Consider the following 18,793-nt stretch of genomic DNA (forward strand, 5'->3'; position numbering starts at 1 on the left):
GCCTGGAGGTGTGTTGGGCCATTGTCCTGTTGAAAAACAAATTATAGTCCCACTAAGTGCAAAACAGATGGCATGGCGTATCTCTGCAGAATGCTGTGGTAGCCATGCTTTTTAAGTGTGCCTTGAATTCTAAATAAATCACAGACCGTGTCACCAGCAAAGCACCCCCACATCATCACACCTCCTCCTCCATGCTTCATGGTGGGAACCACACATGCAGAGATCACCCGTTCACCTACTCTGCATCTCACAAAGACATGGCAGTTGGAACCAAAAATCTGAAATTTGGACTAATCAGACCGGTATAATGTCCATTGCTCGTGTTTCTTGGCCCAAGCAAGTCTCTTCTTCTTATTGGTGTCCTTTAGTAGTGGTTTCTTTGCAGCAATTCACAGTCTCTTCTGAACAGTTGAAATTGAGATGTGTCTGTTCAACTCTGTGAAGCATTTATTTGGGCTGCAATCTGAGGTGCAGTTAACTCTAATGAACTTATCTTCTGCAGCAGAGGTAACTGTGGGTCTTCCTTTCCTGTGGCAGTCCTCATGAGAGCCAGTTTCATCATAGCACTTGATGGTTTTTGCGACTGCACTTGAAGTGTTCCACATTGACTGACCTTCATGTCTTAAAGTAATGGACTGTCGTTTCTCTTTGCTTATTTGAGCTGTTCTTGCCATATAATGGACTTGGTCTTTAAATATATATATATATATAAATATATATATATATATATAAATATATATATATATATTTAACCTTTATTTAACTAGGCAAGTGTGTGAAGAACAAATTCTTATCTACAATGACGGCCTACACCGGCCAAACCCGGACGACGCTGAACCAATTGTGCGCCATCCTATAGGACTCCCAATCATGGCCAGTTGTGATACAGCTAAATGGGGCTATCTTCTGTATACCACCTCTACCTTGTCACAACACAACTGATTGGCTCAAACGCATTAAAAAGGAAAGAAATTACACAAATTAACTTTTTAACAAGGCACACCTGTTAATTGAAATGTATTCCAGGTGACTACCTCCTGAAGCTGGTTGAGAGAATCCCAACAGTGTACAAAGCTGTCATCAAGGCAAAGGGTGGCTACTTTGAAGAATTTCAAATATAAAATATATTTTGATTTGTTTAATACGTTTTTGGTTACTACATGATTCCATGTGTTATTTCATAGTTTTGATGTCTTCACTATTATTGTACAATGTAGAAAATACAATTTAAAAAAACCTTGAATGAATAGGTGTGTCCAAACTTTGTTTGTACTGTATATTGTGTCAAGACTGTCTTGCAATAAATGTGTAGAACATATGTAAAACAGAAAATGTATGTTGTGTATAAATGCTATTTTAACTACAATTTCCTTGAAAGCAAATTCAAGATACTTTATAGCCAAATAGTGCATTCAATATGCACAGCAAAATAAATGTTGACAGTGGATGTATGTAAATTAAACCTGTGGTTTCATAATAAAAATATGATTTATTTATTTTTAAGCTTAGTGGTGAATTGAATTTGTTAAAGTATGCATGGTACAGTACACACCACTAAATTCAATAATAAGGTATTGATTCTGACACACCCAAATGTATGGATCAATGTTTCAGACATGACTCTAGTCATATTGTAAGGGCATCAAAATTACAGTCCACTCAATATAGTGTATGCAATTTGTTATCAATTAAATAGCCCTTATCAGTAGAAATTGGTGATTTCCACCAATGACTATGAAATCCCACAAACAGCAGCACATGACGTCAGTTACCGTAGCGCTCACTGTTGCGGGAAAAGCTGTTGACCGATGACTGGACATTTACATCAGATGAAATAGCTGGGTTTCGAAAGCGAAACGTCAAATCAACGGGGTTTTGCAGTGGCTAATATATTACACTGTTTAAGAAGGGTAAGGTTGTTTTCTATTTGGAAATGGTTTAATTGCTTCTAAATACATTTAGCAGTAAACGCTGTAGCTAGCATATGGCTAACGTAGCTGAACATGTCATGCCCAGTCGTTGTTTACTAAAAACATGAACAAACACATTGACTAAGATACACTAGCTAAAATAACGCATCTAGTCTTTGACTCTAAGTAGGATAACAACACTTGGGTGGTGCTAAAATGCCAGACAGTTCGGTTTGCTAAAAAGATGAACTGGTAAACTGACGATGCGAGGCGTGCAAGGCTTGTACAACTTTGTCGAAATGATGAATGGATAACTAGCTAGGTAGTGAGCTACATCTTCTACGTCTTTATTTTCCCCATGCGCTAACATAATATAGTTACCAGTTTTAGCTTGTCATTCTCTTTGTTATTGTGTATCGAAACGAAACTATTTTCTTTTAATGAAACGTTAAGCTAACTAACAATCGTCTCCCGCAGTCACACGCTTGTTTAGCAACTGAGAGTGAGGTACGAGCGCAGACAACATGCTCATTTTTCATCTAGACTATTCAGCATTAATGAATGACAACACTGTCTGGGAGGCATTTGCTATAGGTAAGTCTACACAACAAAATCGCCATCTGGGAACGAGCGCTGTAAACGAGAAGGCCCATCTGATAATTTATTCAGTCAGCGGAGGCAAGGTGCATTCAACTGATACGATGCACATCGTAGTACAGGCCTGTGGATGGATGTACAACACTGATATGATGGGCGAATTGAAAAGCTAGGATTAGGTTGCCGGTTGTAATGTACGGATGCGTTGTTTATGTATAGCTTAATAACTAGCAAGTTTTATTATGAGGCAAATAGGGATGCTATCAGTGTTTACATTCAATTTCCTTTGTTTGCAGCCAATTAGCTGGAAAGAAGGTGCCAGTCAGTGTGGGCTTTAATACTCAGATAGGCCTACTGTCCAATTGTTTACGTTGTTGGAATGCACACAGAATATCCCCATTAGTGCTGATTACACATCTGTGTTTATGCAGCTGATATTTGTTTATTTCTAGAAATGTGAATCAGCAGCCTGATACTCAGCCTCATCATTTTCAAGGTCTTGAATTGTGCTCAACAAGAAAATAACTCAAACGTGCTGTCCCCGCCACAGGCTGTTTAGGCCTTTTTATTAATCTTCTCCCAATAAATACTTTATTTTACTGTGCTCCTGATTTTACTATGGTCGGGACGATACCAGTATCGCGATAATTTTTCCATGGCCAAAAATGAAAACACTAAACAAATCAAACTCTTTGGTCCTTTAAAAAACGATTGCGCTTTGTTTTCTTGCCACTATACTAAGGAGCAGAGGTGGGACCAAGTCCCTATTATTCGAGTCACAGGCAAGTCTCCAGTCACAAGGTCCGAGTCCAAGTTGTCCATTCTCAGTGCCAAGTCAAGTGAAGAAAAAAAATCTATACATGCAATTTCTTGTTCAACTACAAATCTTAGTCTATTTATTGAAGTTACCAGAAAGCCCTTTTAATTATTTTGTCTACAACATATTTTGATGTAAAAAAAAAATCATTTTAACTCATTCCAAATGCAACCGCATAAGTGTATAATATATTTCAAGCAATTTTGACATAACAAAACACCAGTAGGCCTACTGTAGTAATTGTTGCTTGATGCCCCAGCGTTTTACACCTGCAATTTTTGTTTTTGCTGAAAGTCATGTTAGCAGCCAATATCAAGTAGGGATATCATGTCACTTCTCTGAAATCCAGAGCAAGCAGAATAATAAGGCCTTCCTACCTGTATGCAGCGATGGTTGCAGGATTGCCTGGAAAGCATGGTCTGTCTGTACAGCACACTCACTTTGGCGGGCCACTCGTTGCCATGTGGCTAGCCCTTTGAGTCCTCACATATACTGTCATTCATCCCATAATATTGAAGGCAGTGCGATGTCACATATCTAAAGACATCTAGCCAGTAGCCTATTGTTCTGGTAAAGATGCCTCGGTAGTACGTTTCTCAACTGTATTTTATATGGATAATCTAGATGGCCTACTCTGTTTTTGTCAGGCAAGGAGTGCTTTCTGGGTCTCTAATATGAATATGCGTGCCCTCCTTGACATGCTGGTGCTGATGGCTGGGCGTTGTTCAACAATCAAGACGCGCAACTTTTTGGTTCTGAAGCACAGATGAGATTTTTGATACAGTCTTGGTTGGGATAGGCTCATCTGTCCCACGTTGTCTCCATTCCTTTACAATCAGTGAGCAGTGAACACCAAATAATGGATACCACAGTAAAATCATTTGGTGCAGTAACGTAGGCCTATATTAGAAAGCAATAAAATAGGCAAAGGTGTGTGTGTTTTTGTTTATATATAAATACAAATGATAGGCTATATATCATACATTTTATATGTATGTGTGTGTGTATGTGTAGCCTATTTAAAACGTGAATAAAAATATGTATATTTCCCCCCATTCAGTTTCACCCCCAAAAAAAAAAAAAGAAAAGAAAACGAGAACCACTAGACTATCTCACCCGACCTGTCTTGATTGACAATTTGCTGTTCCAATCAGAGGGTAATCCATGGAGAGTGCCACAAAATGTTTGACAAAACATTACAAAACCTGGCCAGATAAGTCAAAGTTGAGTCCCAAGTCTTGAGGCTCCAAGGCTCATCAAATTTGTGACTCAAGTCCACACCTCTGCTAGTGAGTATTGCGATACTGTTATAGTCCCGGAGGTACTGTTTTCCTAAGGATATTGAATCTGCTTTGTGATTTGCTTACTTGCCACAATACTAACAAGTATCGTGATACTGGTATTGTCCCAGCCAGTAGTTGTTACGGTTTATAATTGAGACGGGATAGTTTTCCCTTTATGGCGTAGCCCTAGCAGTTGAACAGTAAAATATTCCTGTAACATGATAGTGAAATGTCTGCCCATCTGATTTTCAGGCCTTCTCTGTGTTCTGGGGATGCATGCTGTTTTCTGGACATAAGCTGTGTTAGTCTTATGTGGAGCAAATTTAATTTGACTCTTTCATGCATTGCATTGTGAACATGCACGCTTCCCTTTCCTGGCTTGCCATTTGAGAACTCTTCAGTGCATTACATTTAAAGCACGATCTAAATACAATTCATTAATCTCCCATTCTTTCCGGTAGCAATAAGGATGAGAAAGATGGGGCGATTGCTAATAGGTTCCTGGATATTTCTGCTTTGTAGTCAAGCACCATCGCTCTATGTGATGGGATTGAATCGGGTCCAGACATTACTGAATCTCCATAGCAGCCATGGAAATAACTACTCAAACCACTTTGTTTTTATGAGTCCATTCTTTTCACTGTCAGAGAAAGCCAAAGAGTAGAGAGAGGAGAAAGTACCGGCCTTGTTACACAATAGGCTTGGTTGGGATAGGCTCATCTGTCCCACGTTGTCTCCATTCCTTTACAATCAGTGAGCAGTGAACACCAAAGAATGGAAACCACTGGAGAAAGTACATGAATTGTTACATAGTAGGCTGTCTTGTCCAATATCACCTCCACTGAGTCTTTTACAATCAGGAACCACCAAAGCAGGGAGATTACTATGTTACAAGGCCTGTAGTTTTCCCCCCTATCTGACTCCTATAGTCTCCATTCCTTGACTATCAGAGTACATAAAATTTCAAAGTCAAAAATAGTGAACATTCAATTGCCAAAATATTGAAAATATTCCATTGTCACTGTCTGGTCCACATTGGGTAGACATCAATAGGAAATTACTATGAAGTAATAAAATATTACTTTGTTTTTAGCCTATGACTTGATTATTTTTAATTCCTTAGTTATCTCATGTCTGCTCAGGCAGTAGCATCCAGCCAGTCAGACAATGTTATCTCTGCTCCCCATACTGTACTGTCTTTAGTCATCCTATTTAGCTAGCTTGCCTAAGCATGCTGCAGAGCTGACAATTTGACTAGTTTTCAGATTAGATTTGCATGACACAGACGTGTAATTTTCCTTTCACTGTCAGGCCCCTGGAAGTGACTAAGCATTTTCTTATAATATTACCTAATCGGTTTTGTTACATGGGTTTGGTCAATCACAACATGGGCGCCTCAGAGGGGTTCTTGATCAATGTTTCCACATTTTGTTGTTGCAAAGTGGGATTAAAATGGGTAGAATTGTCATTTTTTGTCAACGATCTACACAAATTACTCTGTCAAAGTGGAAGAAATGTAACATTTCTATTTAAAAAAATCTCTCTCATATATATATATATATATATATATATACGCACACACAGTTGAAGTCGGAAGTTTACATACACTTAGGTTTGGAGTCATTGAAACTCGTTTTTCAACCACTCCACAAATTTCTTGTTAACAAACTATAGTTTTGGCAAGTCGGTTAGGCCATCTACATTGTGCATGACACAAGTCATTTGTCCAACAATTGTTTACAGACAGATCATTTCACTTATAATTCACTGTATCACAATTCCAGTGGGTCAGAAGTTTATGTACACTAAGTTGACTGTGCCTTTTAAACAGCTTGGAAAATTCCATAAAATGATGTAATGGCTTTAGAAGCTTCTGATGTGTACCTGTGGATGTATTTCAAGTCCTACCTTCAAACTCAGTGCCTCTTTGCTTGACATCATGGAAAAATCAAAAGAAATCAGCCAGTACGTACTGGCTGAACCAGCAGACTGAGCCAGGTTTTTCTCTAGAATTTTGCCAATACTTAGCTCCATTCAGTTTCTTTTTTAATCTGGAAAAACTCCCTAGTCCTTAGCGATTGCAATCATACCCATAACACGATGCAGCCACCACTATGCTTGAAAATATGGAGAGTGGTTCTCAGTAATGTGCTGTGTTGGATTTGTGCAAGCATAACACCATGTATTCAGGACAAAAGGTGAATTGCTTTGCCACATTTTTTTGCAGTATTACTTTAGTGCCTTGATGCAAACAGAATGCATGTTTTTGAATATCTCTATTCTGTACAGGCTTCCTTCTTTTCACTTTGTCAATTAGATTAGTATTGTGGAGTAACTACAATGTTGTTGATCGATCCTCAGTTTTCTCCTATCACAGCCATTAAACTGTTTTAAAGTCACCATTGCCCTTCATGGTGAAATCCGTGAGCGGTTTCCTTCCTCTCCGGCTACGGAGTTAGGAAGGACGCCTGTATGTTTGTAGTGCCTGAGTGTATTGGATGGTGTATCAAAGTGTAATTAATAACTTCATAATTCTCAAAGGGATATCCATGTCTGATTTTTTTATTAAAAACATTTTTTTTTTTTTAAACCCATCTACCAATCTGTTCCCTTTGTGATGAATTGTAAAACTTCCCTGGTCTTTGTTTGAATTTATTTTTTTATTTTTTACATAATTCCACTTTGATATTGGGGTATTGTGTGCATTCCAGTGATGACAAAAATATGAATTTATTCCATTTTAAATTCAGACTGCAACACAAACAAATTGGAGAAGGGGTGTGAATACTTTCTGAAACCACTATATATATATGACTTGAATGAAAATGAATGAAAATGTATGCACTCACTACTGTAAGTCGCTCTGGATAAGAGCGTCTGCTAAATGACTAAAATGTAGATGTAAAAGAGCGGTGTCATGGAATGCTTGTGCTGTCTGCAAAGCCACTATTCAGTCCCAGACAGTTCCTAACTGAGCTGATGGATTGATTGTCTACACTACATTCTTGTTGATTCAGACATGCAGAGAGGTGTGTTCAGACAGCCCATGGATCAAGCTTACAGGAATTGCTGCTGGGTTCTGTACCTACCTTGTCAGCAAGCAATTATTATTGTCGGAACAGTCAAAATGGCTTGTGTCAGATAAGGATTGTAGTCTGTTATGATCAAATTGTATTTGTCACATGCTTCGTTTACAGCAGGTGTAGACTAAGTGAAATGCTTACTTACGGGTCCTTTTCCAACAATGCAGAGTAGAAAATAACATGGTTATGTATATGAATATCAGTACCGAGTCAATTCTAGTGGTATGAGGTAATTGAAATGGCTATGTTCTGGACAGGTAGGGGAATGTTGTGAAGCCAGATGCCAATGAATGTTACCCATCTGGCCGAGTCCCCAATGGTCAAGCCAGTGTGCAGGGGCCTACGTCCCAAATGGCACCCTATTCTCCTTTTAGTGCACTACTTTTGACCAAGGCTCAGAGGGTTGTGTTCAAAAGTAGTACACTCTATAGGAAATAGGGTGCCATTTGGGAGACATGCAGGCTTTGGCACCAAGGGGAAATGGGACAGTCAGGTGTTACATAATTCTACTGTTATTCAATGTGGCCCCAGATGCTGTAGTGATGTGATCTGCCCCTCTGCTTTCCCTTGCTTATCCGATTGAGTGTGAGAGAGACAGGATTAGTGTGTGTGTGTGGACTTGACTGTACAAGCCAAGGGGAACTTGTTGTGCAGAAGCTACCGTCTAGGGATACAAAAGGCTAAGTTACACAACCAGAAGTGTCTCCACAAATCACTCGATAAACCTGCCATACAGTTGTATGCATTTTTTAAAAATGTGGTTGGCTCTGACCACCTGCATTTTAAATATGTATTAAAGGAGGACAATAGAATGGAGCGAGCTTGAGATGGCTGAGTGACCCTGTAGAGTGAAGAAAGGGGGCATGTGTGTCAAACACAAGGCCCCCTGGACACATTTCTACCTGGCCCGTGCAATTATTTGTGTGTTCCGCTTCCATATAGCCTGTGCTGCACTACAAGTCACAGCAATGCACTGCCAACGTGCTGTACACCAAACGGCAGTGCATTGCCACACACACACACACCCTTTCTCAGACCCAGCCACACCCACACACGAGCCAGCCAGTGTGCAGTATCATATCATCACTAATGGCACTGACTGAATCTTCTACAGAACCAAAAGTTTAAACTTGTAGGCATCGTGAATTCAACCTCAATTGCTCCGCTATCATGTGTCTCGTTTACCTTGCACAGCAGATGGAAAGTGTACAGACACATGTCATAGCTAGGCTAATAAATGTTGTAGTCTGGCTTCAGTTTTTAAAGCTTGACAATGAATAACCAAAAAACTAAACTTGCAACAAAACACCATGCAAAGGACAAACATGTCGGCCTATTACAGCAACATTTGAGCAGTATACTAAGCTGGCTAATAAACATTTTGAGAACGCCATACAGCAATACTGCATTCAACCGCACTGGTGATCCATGCAGTGCAAAAAAATGAAAAACATTTTTTAAGTTTAAATGTTTAACAACCTATAGCTTCATTTTTTGTTTATTAAATGCTTTTTCATTAGGGTGACAGCATATTATTCACATCTGAAAGCATAGCAGCAAAGGCTGAACAGATATTATTTATTATTTTTGTTTTAATATGTTAATGCTATATACAGCATCCGATGTATGTAGGTGGAATTATAAAGGGCCATCTTTTTTTCAAATAAAACCAGTTATAGGCATGGATTTTTGTGTGTAAAAACTGTCTGGCCTGTGAATTCCTTTTTTTTTTTTTTTTCAATATGGCCCTTGTGCTGATTGAGTTTCACACCCCTGTAGTAAGGCAAGTGTTTTCAAGGGTGGGTCCCTTTTTTTCCTAGATAGTGCTTAGGGATTAGGGTGCAATTTGGGACTCAGACCAGGTCTCCTACTAAAGCGAAGCAGATTAATAATGCATTTAATTACCAACACACCTCCTGCCTGGGTCCGTGGTGACTCTGTGCTCTGGTGCAGGAAAGCTTTTAGGGGAAAGCACTATACCGTTTCCTGGAAAGTCTGAAGGACTGTGTGGATGGTCCGTCTTTCCTCATCTAGGTATTTTTGTGTAACACGTCAGGTCCTATTCAGTCAACTGGTAACTGGGTCTTCAAGATGTTTGCAAAACAAGCTTTATAGGCTAACATGCAGTTGAACTTTTCTTTTTGTTTTGCCCCATAGCCTAAACACTGTTTGGTTAAATAGCATACTGGCTGGTGCTAAATTCTAAGTCCTGAGGTGGAGGCTGGTAGGAGGACGGGCTCATTGGAACGGTATCAAACAGATCATACATATGGAAACCACATGTTTGACTCCGCTCCATGAATTCCATTCCAGCCATTACAATGAGCCTGTCCTCCTCTAGTTCTGCCCACCAGCCTCTACTGTAGTCCAGTTTGACCTGGTGGTGGTGTAACAATGCAGTGGATGAAAAGCACAACAAAACATCATGACAGTGACCGGTCACAAAGTGTTCTCTCCAGTGAGAGTGTATTATTTGGATTAGGCCTAGACGTGGACAAAGTGGTCTGTCATTCTACATCCTTCCATTTCAGTTTACCGAGAATCCTATTGTCAGGACAAGTGGATCCTAACCTAACGTTCCAGAATCACCTAGCCTATTCAAGAACAGCCAGTCATTGGACAGTGTTTAATGTGGCTTGATTCAACTCATGTCATCAATGCCTCCTCTCTCGCCCTGCCTCCTGTACATTGCATAGAGCAGACTGACTGAGCAGCTTAGCCGTGTTGATGGAGGGTATGTGACTCTGTGTGTGAACTGTCTGGGTGTTCTCAGGAAGAATCACTGGGCTGCTGCCTGGGCCTTTTGTCTGCCAGCTTCCTCGGTGTTCTCATCAGCTTTCTAATCAGGCAGATTCAGTGTTTGAATCTTAGCACGGTCTTTGCCACACTGGCAAAGACTATCATTACCTTTTCCGGCGCCTCCTTTTAGAGGGAGGGAGTAAAACGAGCAAGGTGAAGAAAAATACTTCATATTATTGACCTAAGATGTGTCTGTTGAACTTTAATGCTGAAGCTGTCAAACATAATTAGTCTAAGTTTACTATGTTTCACCATTTCCTTTCCCCTGCCTCACTTTCCAGAAAACTCCAGCTTGTCATGTTATCTCAAATGCAAAGTCCCACCCAGCAGTGGTCTGTTCCTGTGAATGCCATACAGGTTTCTTTTCATGTTTCCTTGTTCCTCAGGCCGCCAGTGAGAGAAACAGACCATGTCTCAGGACAAGAACAGCTACCCTGGGGTCATGGGGGAGAACAACCCCCTCCACAACAACGTCTACGGACCGCCCCAGCCCGGGTTCGGGATAGCCCCTCCCAACTACACCCCGGCTCCAGTGCAAGCTCCATACCCTGGCCAGCCTACACCCTATGGTCAACCTGCACCCTATGGTCAACCTGCACCCTATGGTCAGCCTGGGTTTCCCCAGGGAGGCCCTGGGTTTGGACAGGGACCCTACCCTCAGATGCCCTATCCCCAGGGCCCCTACCCCACAGTGCCCTACCAGCAACCTGCACAGCCAGGGTTCCCTGGTGACCCCAACAGTGAGTAGACAGTAGTGGACATGTAGCTGTGCTTGAGACATTTCACATGATTTATGTTTGGAAGAGCAGTCATATGGTGTCATGGAGAATCTAGGAAAAGGTTACTCTCTAGACACTCTTTCTGGTTCTTCTGGGTTTACCTCCATTCTATGCTTAAATGGCTATAAGATTGCAAAACTGTCCCAAGACCTGGGCTAACATGGACATTATTTCTATACTTAAATGTTTTGTAACACTCATGCCCATGTCATACATCATTAATCCAAGTGGGCCAAACACAATGTGCTCAGGTACAGTTAAATTAATTCTGTTACCAGTCTTCACTTCTGCTTATGTCAGTTTTCCATTTGAAAGGCAGGTTTGGAAATTCTTAAGATCACTGTTTGGTTTTCCACTTAGATGGATGTATAATTACCCTGAGAATTTGCTGCCTGTGTCTTTCACTGTCCATCAACCTAGTGTGCTGAAGAAGCACACATATCATCCTCCTGAGGTTAAACTATCTCACTGACTGACTGACTGTCTCACTGACTGACTGACTGTCTCACTGACTGACTGACTGTCTCACTGACTGACTGACTGTCTCACTGACTGACTGACTGTCTCACTGACTGACTGACTGTCTCACTGACTGACTGACTGTCTCACTGACTGACTGACTGTCTCACTGACTGACTGTCTCACTGACTGACTGACTTTCTCACTGACTGACTGTCTCACTGACTGACTGACTGTCTCACTGACTGACTGTCTCACTGACTGACTGACTTTCTCACTGACTGACTGACTGTCTCACTGACTGTCTCACTGTCTCACTGACTGACTGTCTCACTGACTGACTGTCTCACTGACCAACAACTATATAGAACTAACCCTGTTAATGACCCGTGTCAAAACAACACATTCAATAGTCTCATTTGATTGCCAAAAGACTCACCCCTGTACTGATTAAACCCATGGTTGCTATTTGGTCCTTATTGTTGTTATTGTCTGGGGTTTTCAGCTTCCGTGGGTGATGGTTACCATGGGGACGTGCCGCCGTCTTACTACGACAACGAGGAGTTTACCAACTCTGGCTTTGAGGACAAGAGCATCCGACAGGCGTTCATCAGAAAGGTGAGACAGGAGAGGGGACGGGACTGCATGAATGAGAACAGAAAAACATGCTGTCAGTTGAGTGAACGGAGGAGATAGAAACCAAACCATTCTATCAGCTCCTAGTTATTCAGATATAAATGAGCTTTTAGCTAAACCTGGTGCAAAATGTAAATAAATAAATGGTGCAAAGCATCACTTCTCACTTTTGAGATGTACTGTATGTTTTTGAGGTACATTGTCCATGTCCAAATAAACTTCATGAATAAAACAATGATCTGCTATTATTTTCATGTTTTTGACTATTATTCAAAATAAAGAAATTCCCTCACAAATCTAACCAGGAATGTTTCAACTTTAATTTCAATAGCCAATGTTGACTGACACTTTGTCATAGTTATTGAATATCTTTCCTGAGACAGTCCTATAACATCTGTCTGTCCAACCTTCTCCACCTCCTCCTAGGTGTTCCTGGTGCTGACCGTTCAGCTGATGGTCACCTTCTCCTTCGTGGCCGTCTTTACCTTTGTGGACGATGCCAAGTTGTTTGTGCGGCGTAACCCCTGGACGTACTACGTGTCCTACGCCATCTTCTTTGTGTCTCTCATCACCCTCAGCTGCTGTGGAGAGTTCCGTCGCAAACACCCCTGGAACCTGATGGCATTGGTACAGCCCCACCCTGACTCTGGTTGCATGCTAAATGGCACCCTATTCCATATGTAGTGTTCTATTTTAAAAGTAGTGCACTATGTAGGGAATAGGGTGCCAGTAGTGCACTATGTAGGGAATAGTGTGCCATTTGGGATGTAGACTCTGTCTTTTAACCTCTAAAAGATGCATTGTCTAATGTATCAACCCTATTTATCTGTTAATGTTTCAGGTCTTGGTTTGGGACAGTGTTGCTGGAATTGGGTATATATTGATATTAGACTAGAGTTACAAATATAAGATAGATATTGTCGCGTTTTATAAAACTGTGAAATCAACGAAGCGATGAAACACAGATTAAAAAAGCACTCTGCCATTTCCTGGTTGCTAAAATTCTAAAAGTTTGCCTCATATCAGTTTCTATATGGAAAACAACAAGCAAATATAGTGTAGAGATTCATTTTTATAACCCAAAATATTGTATTTTCAGCGGTTTGAAGCTGGTGTACAAAACCGAAAACTAAACTTAAAAAACTGGAAGCATAGAAATAGTGTACATAGAACAGATCTACCACTTCATAGACTTACTTTCAATGAGAATTACAGATCTATAACTCACATCTGGAAGTGAATTTTGTCTGGTCGCCCCAAAAGGTTACATAGTGGCTTTAAATACAATTGATGACCTGATTTGTCTCTCTATATTAGTTATATAACATTATGAGAGGGATGTGTTGTGGTTGTAATACTGACGTTGTTGTCTGCCCTCAGTCCATCCTGACCCTGAGTCTGTCCTACATGGTGGGGATGATCGCCAGCTTCTACGACACGGAGACTGTTATCATGGCTGTGGGCATCACCGCTGTGGTCTGCTTCACCGTGGTCCTCTTCTCACTACAGGTCAGTAGTACACACATGCACACAGGCATGAATGCGTATACACACACACACACACCATCCTGACTCCCACCTTGCTGTCAGTATCACACTTACGGTTTTGCAAACCATGATGTTATGGAGTCTTTCTGCCTCCATGGCCTTTGTTTAATTTTCACTATTACTATCACATACTGTCACTATTACATACTGTCACTATTACTATCACGTACTATTATTGTCACTATCACTTACTATTGCTATCACTATTACATACTGACACTACTATCACATACTATGGCATAGCCTTGAGAATTGAGGAATGTTCGGGGGCTTTAACCTCAACTCCCTCTTGGGACAATGACAATCTCTAATTTCCCTGTTTTCTCCCCTAATCCAGAGCAAGTATGACTTCACTTCCTGCCGCGGCGTTCTGTTTGTGTGTTTGATCGTCCTGCTGCTCTTCTCCATCCTCTGCATCTTCATCCGCCACAGGATCCTCCACATTGTCTACGCCTCCCTGGGAGCCCTGCTCTTCACCTGCGTAAGTAGAGGAACTCGCCTGAATTTTAATGATGTAATGCATTTCTATGGCACTTTTCAGGGCTTCATGTTTTAAGGGGGGCTCTCGCCTCATCCACACCACTGTGTGACCTGTGAAAGTGTAATAAGTAAATGTGACATGGTTGACTATCAGGACAAATTTTAGTATAAAGGGTGTGTTGTTTACTAGGGATGTCTGTCATTATAATCAATGTTATGGTGCATATGGGATGGTTGCTAAATGACAGGGTTGTGACAGGGCTATACCAAGGATGTGTATATAAACCCTGTCTTCAACACAGCGCTGCCTTTCTTGTGTGTGTATATGTAGGTCATTGGGCTATACTATACCCATTGAGCTCTAATAGAATCAAAGCTCAGCGGGACAGGAATTGACTGAGTCCAACTGTTTGGCTATGTGACCGGATTATCACGCAGCTGCTGGTGGCCTCAGGTTTTCCACCTCTGTCTGAGCCCAGTCTGCTCTCCCTGCAAACTGGGATAATTTCATATTTTTGTGTGGAAAAGTGAGAACGAAACAAAAAATGTATAAAAAAACCATGGTTACATTTAGGAAACTCTAAAGGTGGAAAAACAACCTTGCTGATGCGATCAGTCAGTTATGGGCACTAGTCAGACTCACAAAGTGTTGTGCCCAAAGCTCTCATTCACCTTTAATCAAGGCAGTAAAAAGAGAGGGAAGCTTGTTAGTGAGGATGGGGGGGGGGGAGGGCAGCGTGTTAGTGAGGACCGGGGGAGGGCAGCGTGTTAGTGAGGACCGGGGGGGAGGGCAGCGTGTTAGTGAGGACGGGGGAGGGCAGCGTGGTGAGGACCGGGGAGGGCAGCGTGTTAGTGAGGACCGGGGGAGGGCAGCGTGTTAGTGAGGACCGGGGGAGGGCAGCGTGTTAGTGAGGACGTGGGGGACCGGGGGCAGCGTGTTAGTGAGGGGGGGGGCAGCGTGTTAGTGAGGACCGGGGGGGGCAGCGTGTTAGTGAGGACGGGGGGGGGGGCAGCGTGTTAGTGAGGACGGGGAGGGGAGGGCAGCGTGTTAGTGAGGACGGGGGGAAGGGCAGCGTGTTAGTGAGGACCGGGGGAGGGCAGCGTGTTAGTGAGGACCGGGGGGGAGGGCAGCGTGTTAGTGAGGACGGGGGACCGGGGGGGCAGCGTGTTAGTGAGGACGGGGGGGGGGGCAGCGTGTTAGTGAGGACCGGGGGAGGGCAGCGTGTTAGTGAGGACCGGGGGGGGGAAGGGCAGCGTGTTAGTGAGGACCGGGGGGGGAGGGCAGCGTGTTAGTGAGGACGGGGGAGGGGGGGTGGAAGGGCAGCGTGTTAGTGAGGACGGGGGGGAGGGCAGCGTGTTAGTGAGGACGGGGGGGGGGAGGGCAGCGTGTTAGTGAGGACGGGGGGGGAGGGCAGCGTGTTAGTGAGGACCGGGGGGGGGCAGCGTGTTAGTGAGGAGGGCAGCGTGTTAGTGGGACCGGGGGGGGGCAGCGTGTTAGTGAGGACCGGGGGGACAGCGTGTTAGTGAGGGGGGGAGGGCAGCGTGTTAGTGAGGACCGGGGGGGAGGGCAGCGTGTTAGTGAGGACCGGGGGGGAGGGCAGCGTGTTAGTGAGGACCGGGGGAGGGCAGCGTGTTAGTGACCGGGGGAGGGCAGCGTGTTAGTGAGGGGGGAGGGCAGCGTGTTAGTGAGGACCGGGGGGAGGGCAGCGTGTTAGTGAGGACCGGGGGGAGGGGGGGGAGGGCAGCGTGTTAGTGAGGACCGTGTTAGTGAGGACCGGGGGAGGGCAGCGTGTTAGTGAGGACCGGGGGGGAGGGCAGCGTGTTAGTGAGGACCGGGGGGGGCAGCGTGTTAGTGAGGACCGGGGGGAGGGCAGCGTGTTAGTGAGGACCGGGGGGGGCAGCGTGTTAGTGAGGACCGGGGGGGGGCAGCGTGTTAGTGAGGACCGGGGGAGGGCAGCGTGTTAGTGAGGACCGGGGGGGGCAGCGTGTTAGTGAGGACCGGGGGAGGGCAGCGTGTTAGTGAGGACCGGGGGAGGGCAGCGTGTTAGTGAGGACCGGGGGGGGGGCAGCGTGTTAGTGAGGACCGGGGGGAGGGCAGCGTGTTAGTGAGGACGGGGGGGCAGCGTGTTAGTGAGGACTGGGGGGAGGGCAGCGTGTTAGTGAGGACGGGGGGGGGGGAGGGCAGCGTGTTAGTGAGGACCGGGGGGGCAGCGTGTTAGTGAGGACGGGGGGGAGGCAGCGTGTTAGTGAGGACCGGGGAGGGCAGCGTGTTAGTGAGGACCGGGGGGGGAGGGCAGCGTGTTAGTGAGGACCGGGGGGAGGGCAGCGTGTTAGTGAGGACCGGGGGAGGGCAGCGTGTTAGTGAGGACTGGGGGAGGGCAGCGTGTTAGTGAGGACCGGGGGGGGCAGCGTGTTAGTGAGGACCGGGGGAGGGCAGCGTGTTAGTGAGGACCGGGGGGGGGCAGCGTGTTAGTGAGGGGGGGGGGCAGCGTGTTAGTGAGGAGGGGGGAAGGGCAGCGTGTTAGTGAGGAGGGCAGCGGGGGGGAGGGCAGCGTGTTAGTGAGGGAGGGGGGAAGGGCAGCGTGTTAGTGAGGACGGGGGGGGAGGGCAGCGTGTTAGTGAGGGGGGACGTGTTAGTGAGGGGGGGAGGGCAGCGTGTTAGTGAGGACGGGGGGAGGGCAGGGGGAGGGCAGCGTGTTAGTGAGGAGCGTGTTAGTGAGGGGGGGGAGGGCAGCGTGTTAGTGAGGGGGGGAAGGGCAGCGTGTTAGTGAGGACGGGGGGAGCGTGTTAGAGGGGGGTGGGGGCAGCGTGTTAGTGAGGACGGGGGAGGGCAGCGTGTTAGTGAGGACGGGGGGGGGGCAGCGTGTTAGTGAGGACTGTTAGTGAGGGGGGGCAGCGTGTTAGTGAGGACGGGGGGGCAGCGTGTTAGTGAGGGGGGGGGCAGCGTGTTAGTGAGGACGTGTTAGTGAGGACGGGGGGAGGGCAGCGTGTTAGTGAGGACGGGGGGGGGCAGCGTGTTAGTGAGGACGGGGGGGGGGGAGTGAGGGGCAGCGTGTTAGTGAGGACGGGGGGAGGGCAGCGTGTTAGTGAGGACGGGGGGAGGGCATTACAATTCTGCAGTACATGATTGGCTGATTGAATGTCTCTCTTGCCATAATAATTCCTTTCTCCATGTTCTGTGTGGTTGTAGTTCTTGGCTGTGGACACCCAGCTCCTCCTGGGCAACAAAAAGCTGGCTCTGAGTCCAGAGGAGTACATCTTTGCTGCTCTCAACCTCTACACAGACATCATCAACATCTTCCTCTACATCCTGGCTATCGTGGGCCGTTCCCGTGAGTGATGGAGCGTCGCCCTCTAGAGGAAAGGGAGAGGAAGGCAGCCAGAAGGATTGAATGATGCTCTTTTCCCCTCGCTATCTTTTTGCATGATCTGTTCCACTTTTTGAGGTTCCCTCCAATTTGTCTGTTACACCTCCCCGCCATCATCCCACCCCCTTCAGGAGACGAATTGGGTGACAGAAAAAAGGGTTCTGTCACCTATTGCAGCAGGCCTGCCATAGAGTGCAGCAAAGAAGGGCACATTTTTGAAGTAATTTATTTGAAGTTCTATTTAAGTATGTTGTAAATTATTCCATCTTTTTTTCAACATTCCTTGTTTGTTTTTATGCATTCTGCTTGTTCGGTCCTCCTTGGCAATCTGCTTCTACTTACAGAGATATGGTAGCTAACTAGTAAATCACTTCTGAACAACATTAGCTGAACAAGTTCTATAGAACTTTCCTGTCCTCTGTGATTTTGGCGCTCTTCCTTGCCTTGTAAATTAAGCACTGTAGAGAGAGCGAGTGATATGCTATCTGATAGAGAAAGCCACGCTGTGATGCAGGCCAGCGCTTTTTAAGGAAGAAACCTAGAAACAACACCTTTCCTGCTATATTCTCCCCCTCTGGTGTTCCCTTGTTTTCCTGCCAATGTAAATTAACTCTGCATGGCACCTGAAACAGCTGAGATAAGCTGAATAGATGAATAAAAACCCTCCAGAGGGATACCTCTCCTAGCCTGCTTGTTACGTAGCTGTGTACATAGTTCTGTGTGAAATGTATATGACGCTTAGTTCCCTAACCAGCTCTCTCTAGGCATGCCCGGGGAGTGTATGGCTGTGATGCTCACTAATCTCTCTCTCGCTCTCTCGTTCTCTCTCTCTCTCTCTCTCTCTCTCTCTCTCTCTCTTCAGAGAGAGATATATATCTATAAAATGATGCCATCACTAAGCATTGCTAACCAGTACAAAGACCAAAACTCCAAGCTATGTGAATGTCGTTTGTGTTGTTAACATGGATGTACAACACTAATAGACATGAATAATAATGTATGTACAGTACCAGTCAAAAGTTTGGACACGCCTC

The 18,793-nt window shown here is 44.7% G+C and overlaps 1 protein-coding gene across 1 annotated transcript; it reads left to right on the plus strand.

Annotated features, from left to right (window-relative positions):
- The first annotated feature begins 1,744 nt into the window (after window positions 1–1,744).
- LOC112229462 (protein lifeguard 1) lies at window positions 1,745–18,480 on the plus strand. Its single transcript, XM_042310142.1, has 7 exons — window positions 1,745–1,910; window positions 10,876–11,229; window positions 12,233–12,345; window positions 12,790–12,990; window positions 13,744–13,872; window positions 14,249–14,392; window positions 17,582–18,480. Exons 2-7 carry the CDS (start codon window positions 10,899–10,901, stop codon window positions 17,729–17,731), a joined length of 1,068 nt encoding a protein of 355 aa, XP_042166076.1. The 5' UTR covers window positions 1,745–1,910; window positions 10,876–10,898; the 3' UTR covers window positions 17,732–18,480.
- The last annotated feature ends 313 nt before the right edge of the window (window positions 18,481–18,793 follow it).

This window comes from Oncorhynchus tshawytscha, linkage group LG31, assembly GCF_018296145.1.
Source record: "Oncorhynchus tshawytscha isolate Ot180627B linkage group LG31, Otsh_v2.0, whole genome shotgun sequence".
NCBI lineage: Eukaryota > Metazoa > Chordata > Actinopteri > Salmoniformes > Salmonidae > Oncorhynchus > Oncorhynchus tshawytscha.

Excerpts from the sequence above, each read along its gene's own strand:
- LOC112229462 (XM_042310142.1), top strand. The coding sequence starts at position 10,899 with ATGTCTCAGGACAAGAACAGCTACCCTGGGGTCATGGGGGAGAACAAC. Across the intron at positions 12,346-12,789 it reads GACAGGCGTTCATCAGAAAG|GTGTTCCTGGTGCTGACCGT; the intron begins GTGAGACAGGAG and ends ACCTCCTCCTAG. Across the intron at positions 13,873-14,248 it reads TGGTCCTCTTCTCACTACAG|AGCAAGTATGACTTCACTTC; the intron begins GTCAGTAGTACA and ends CCCCTAATCCAG.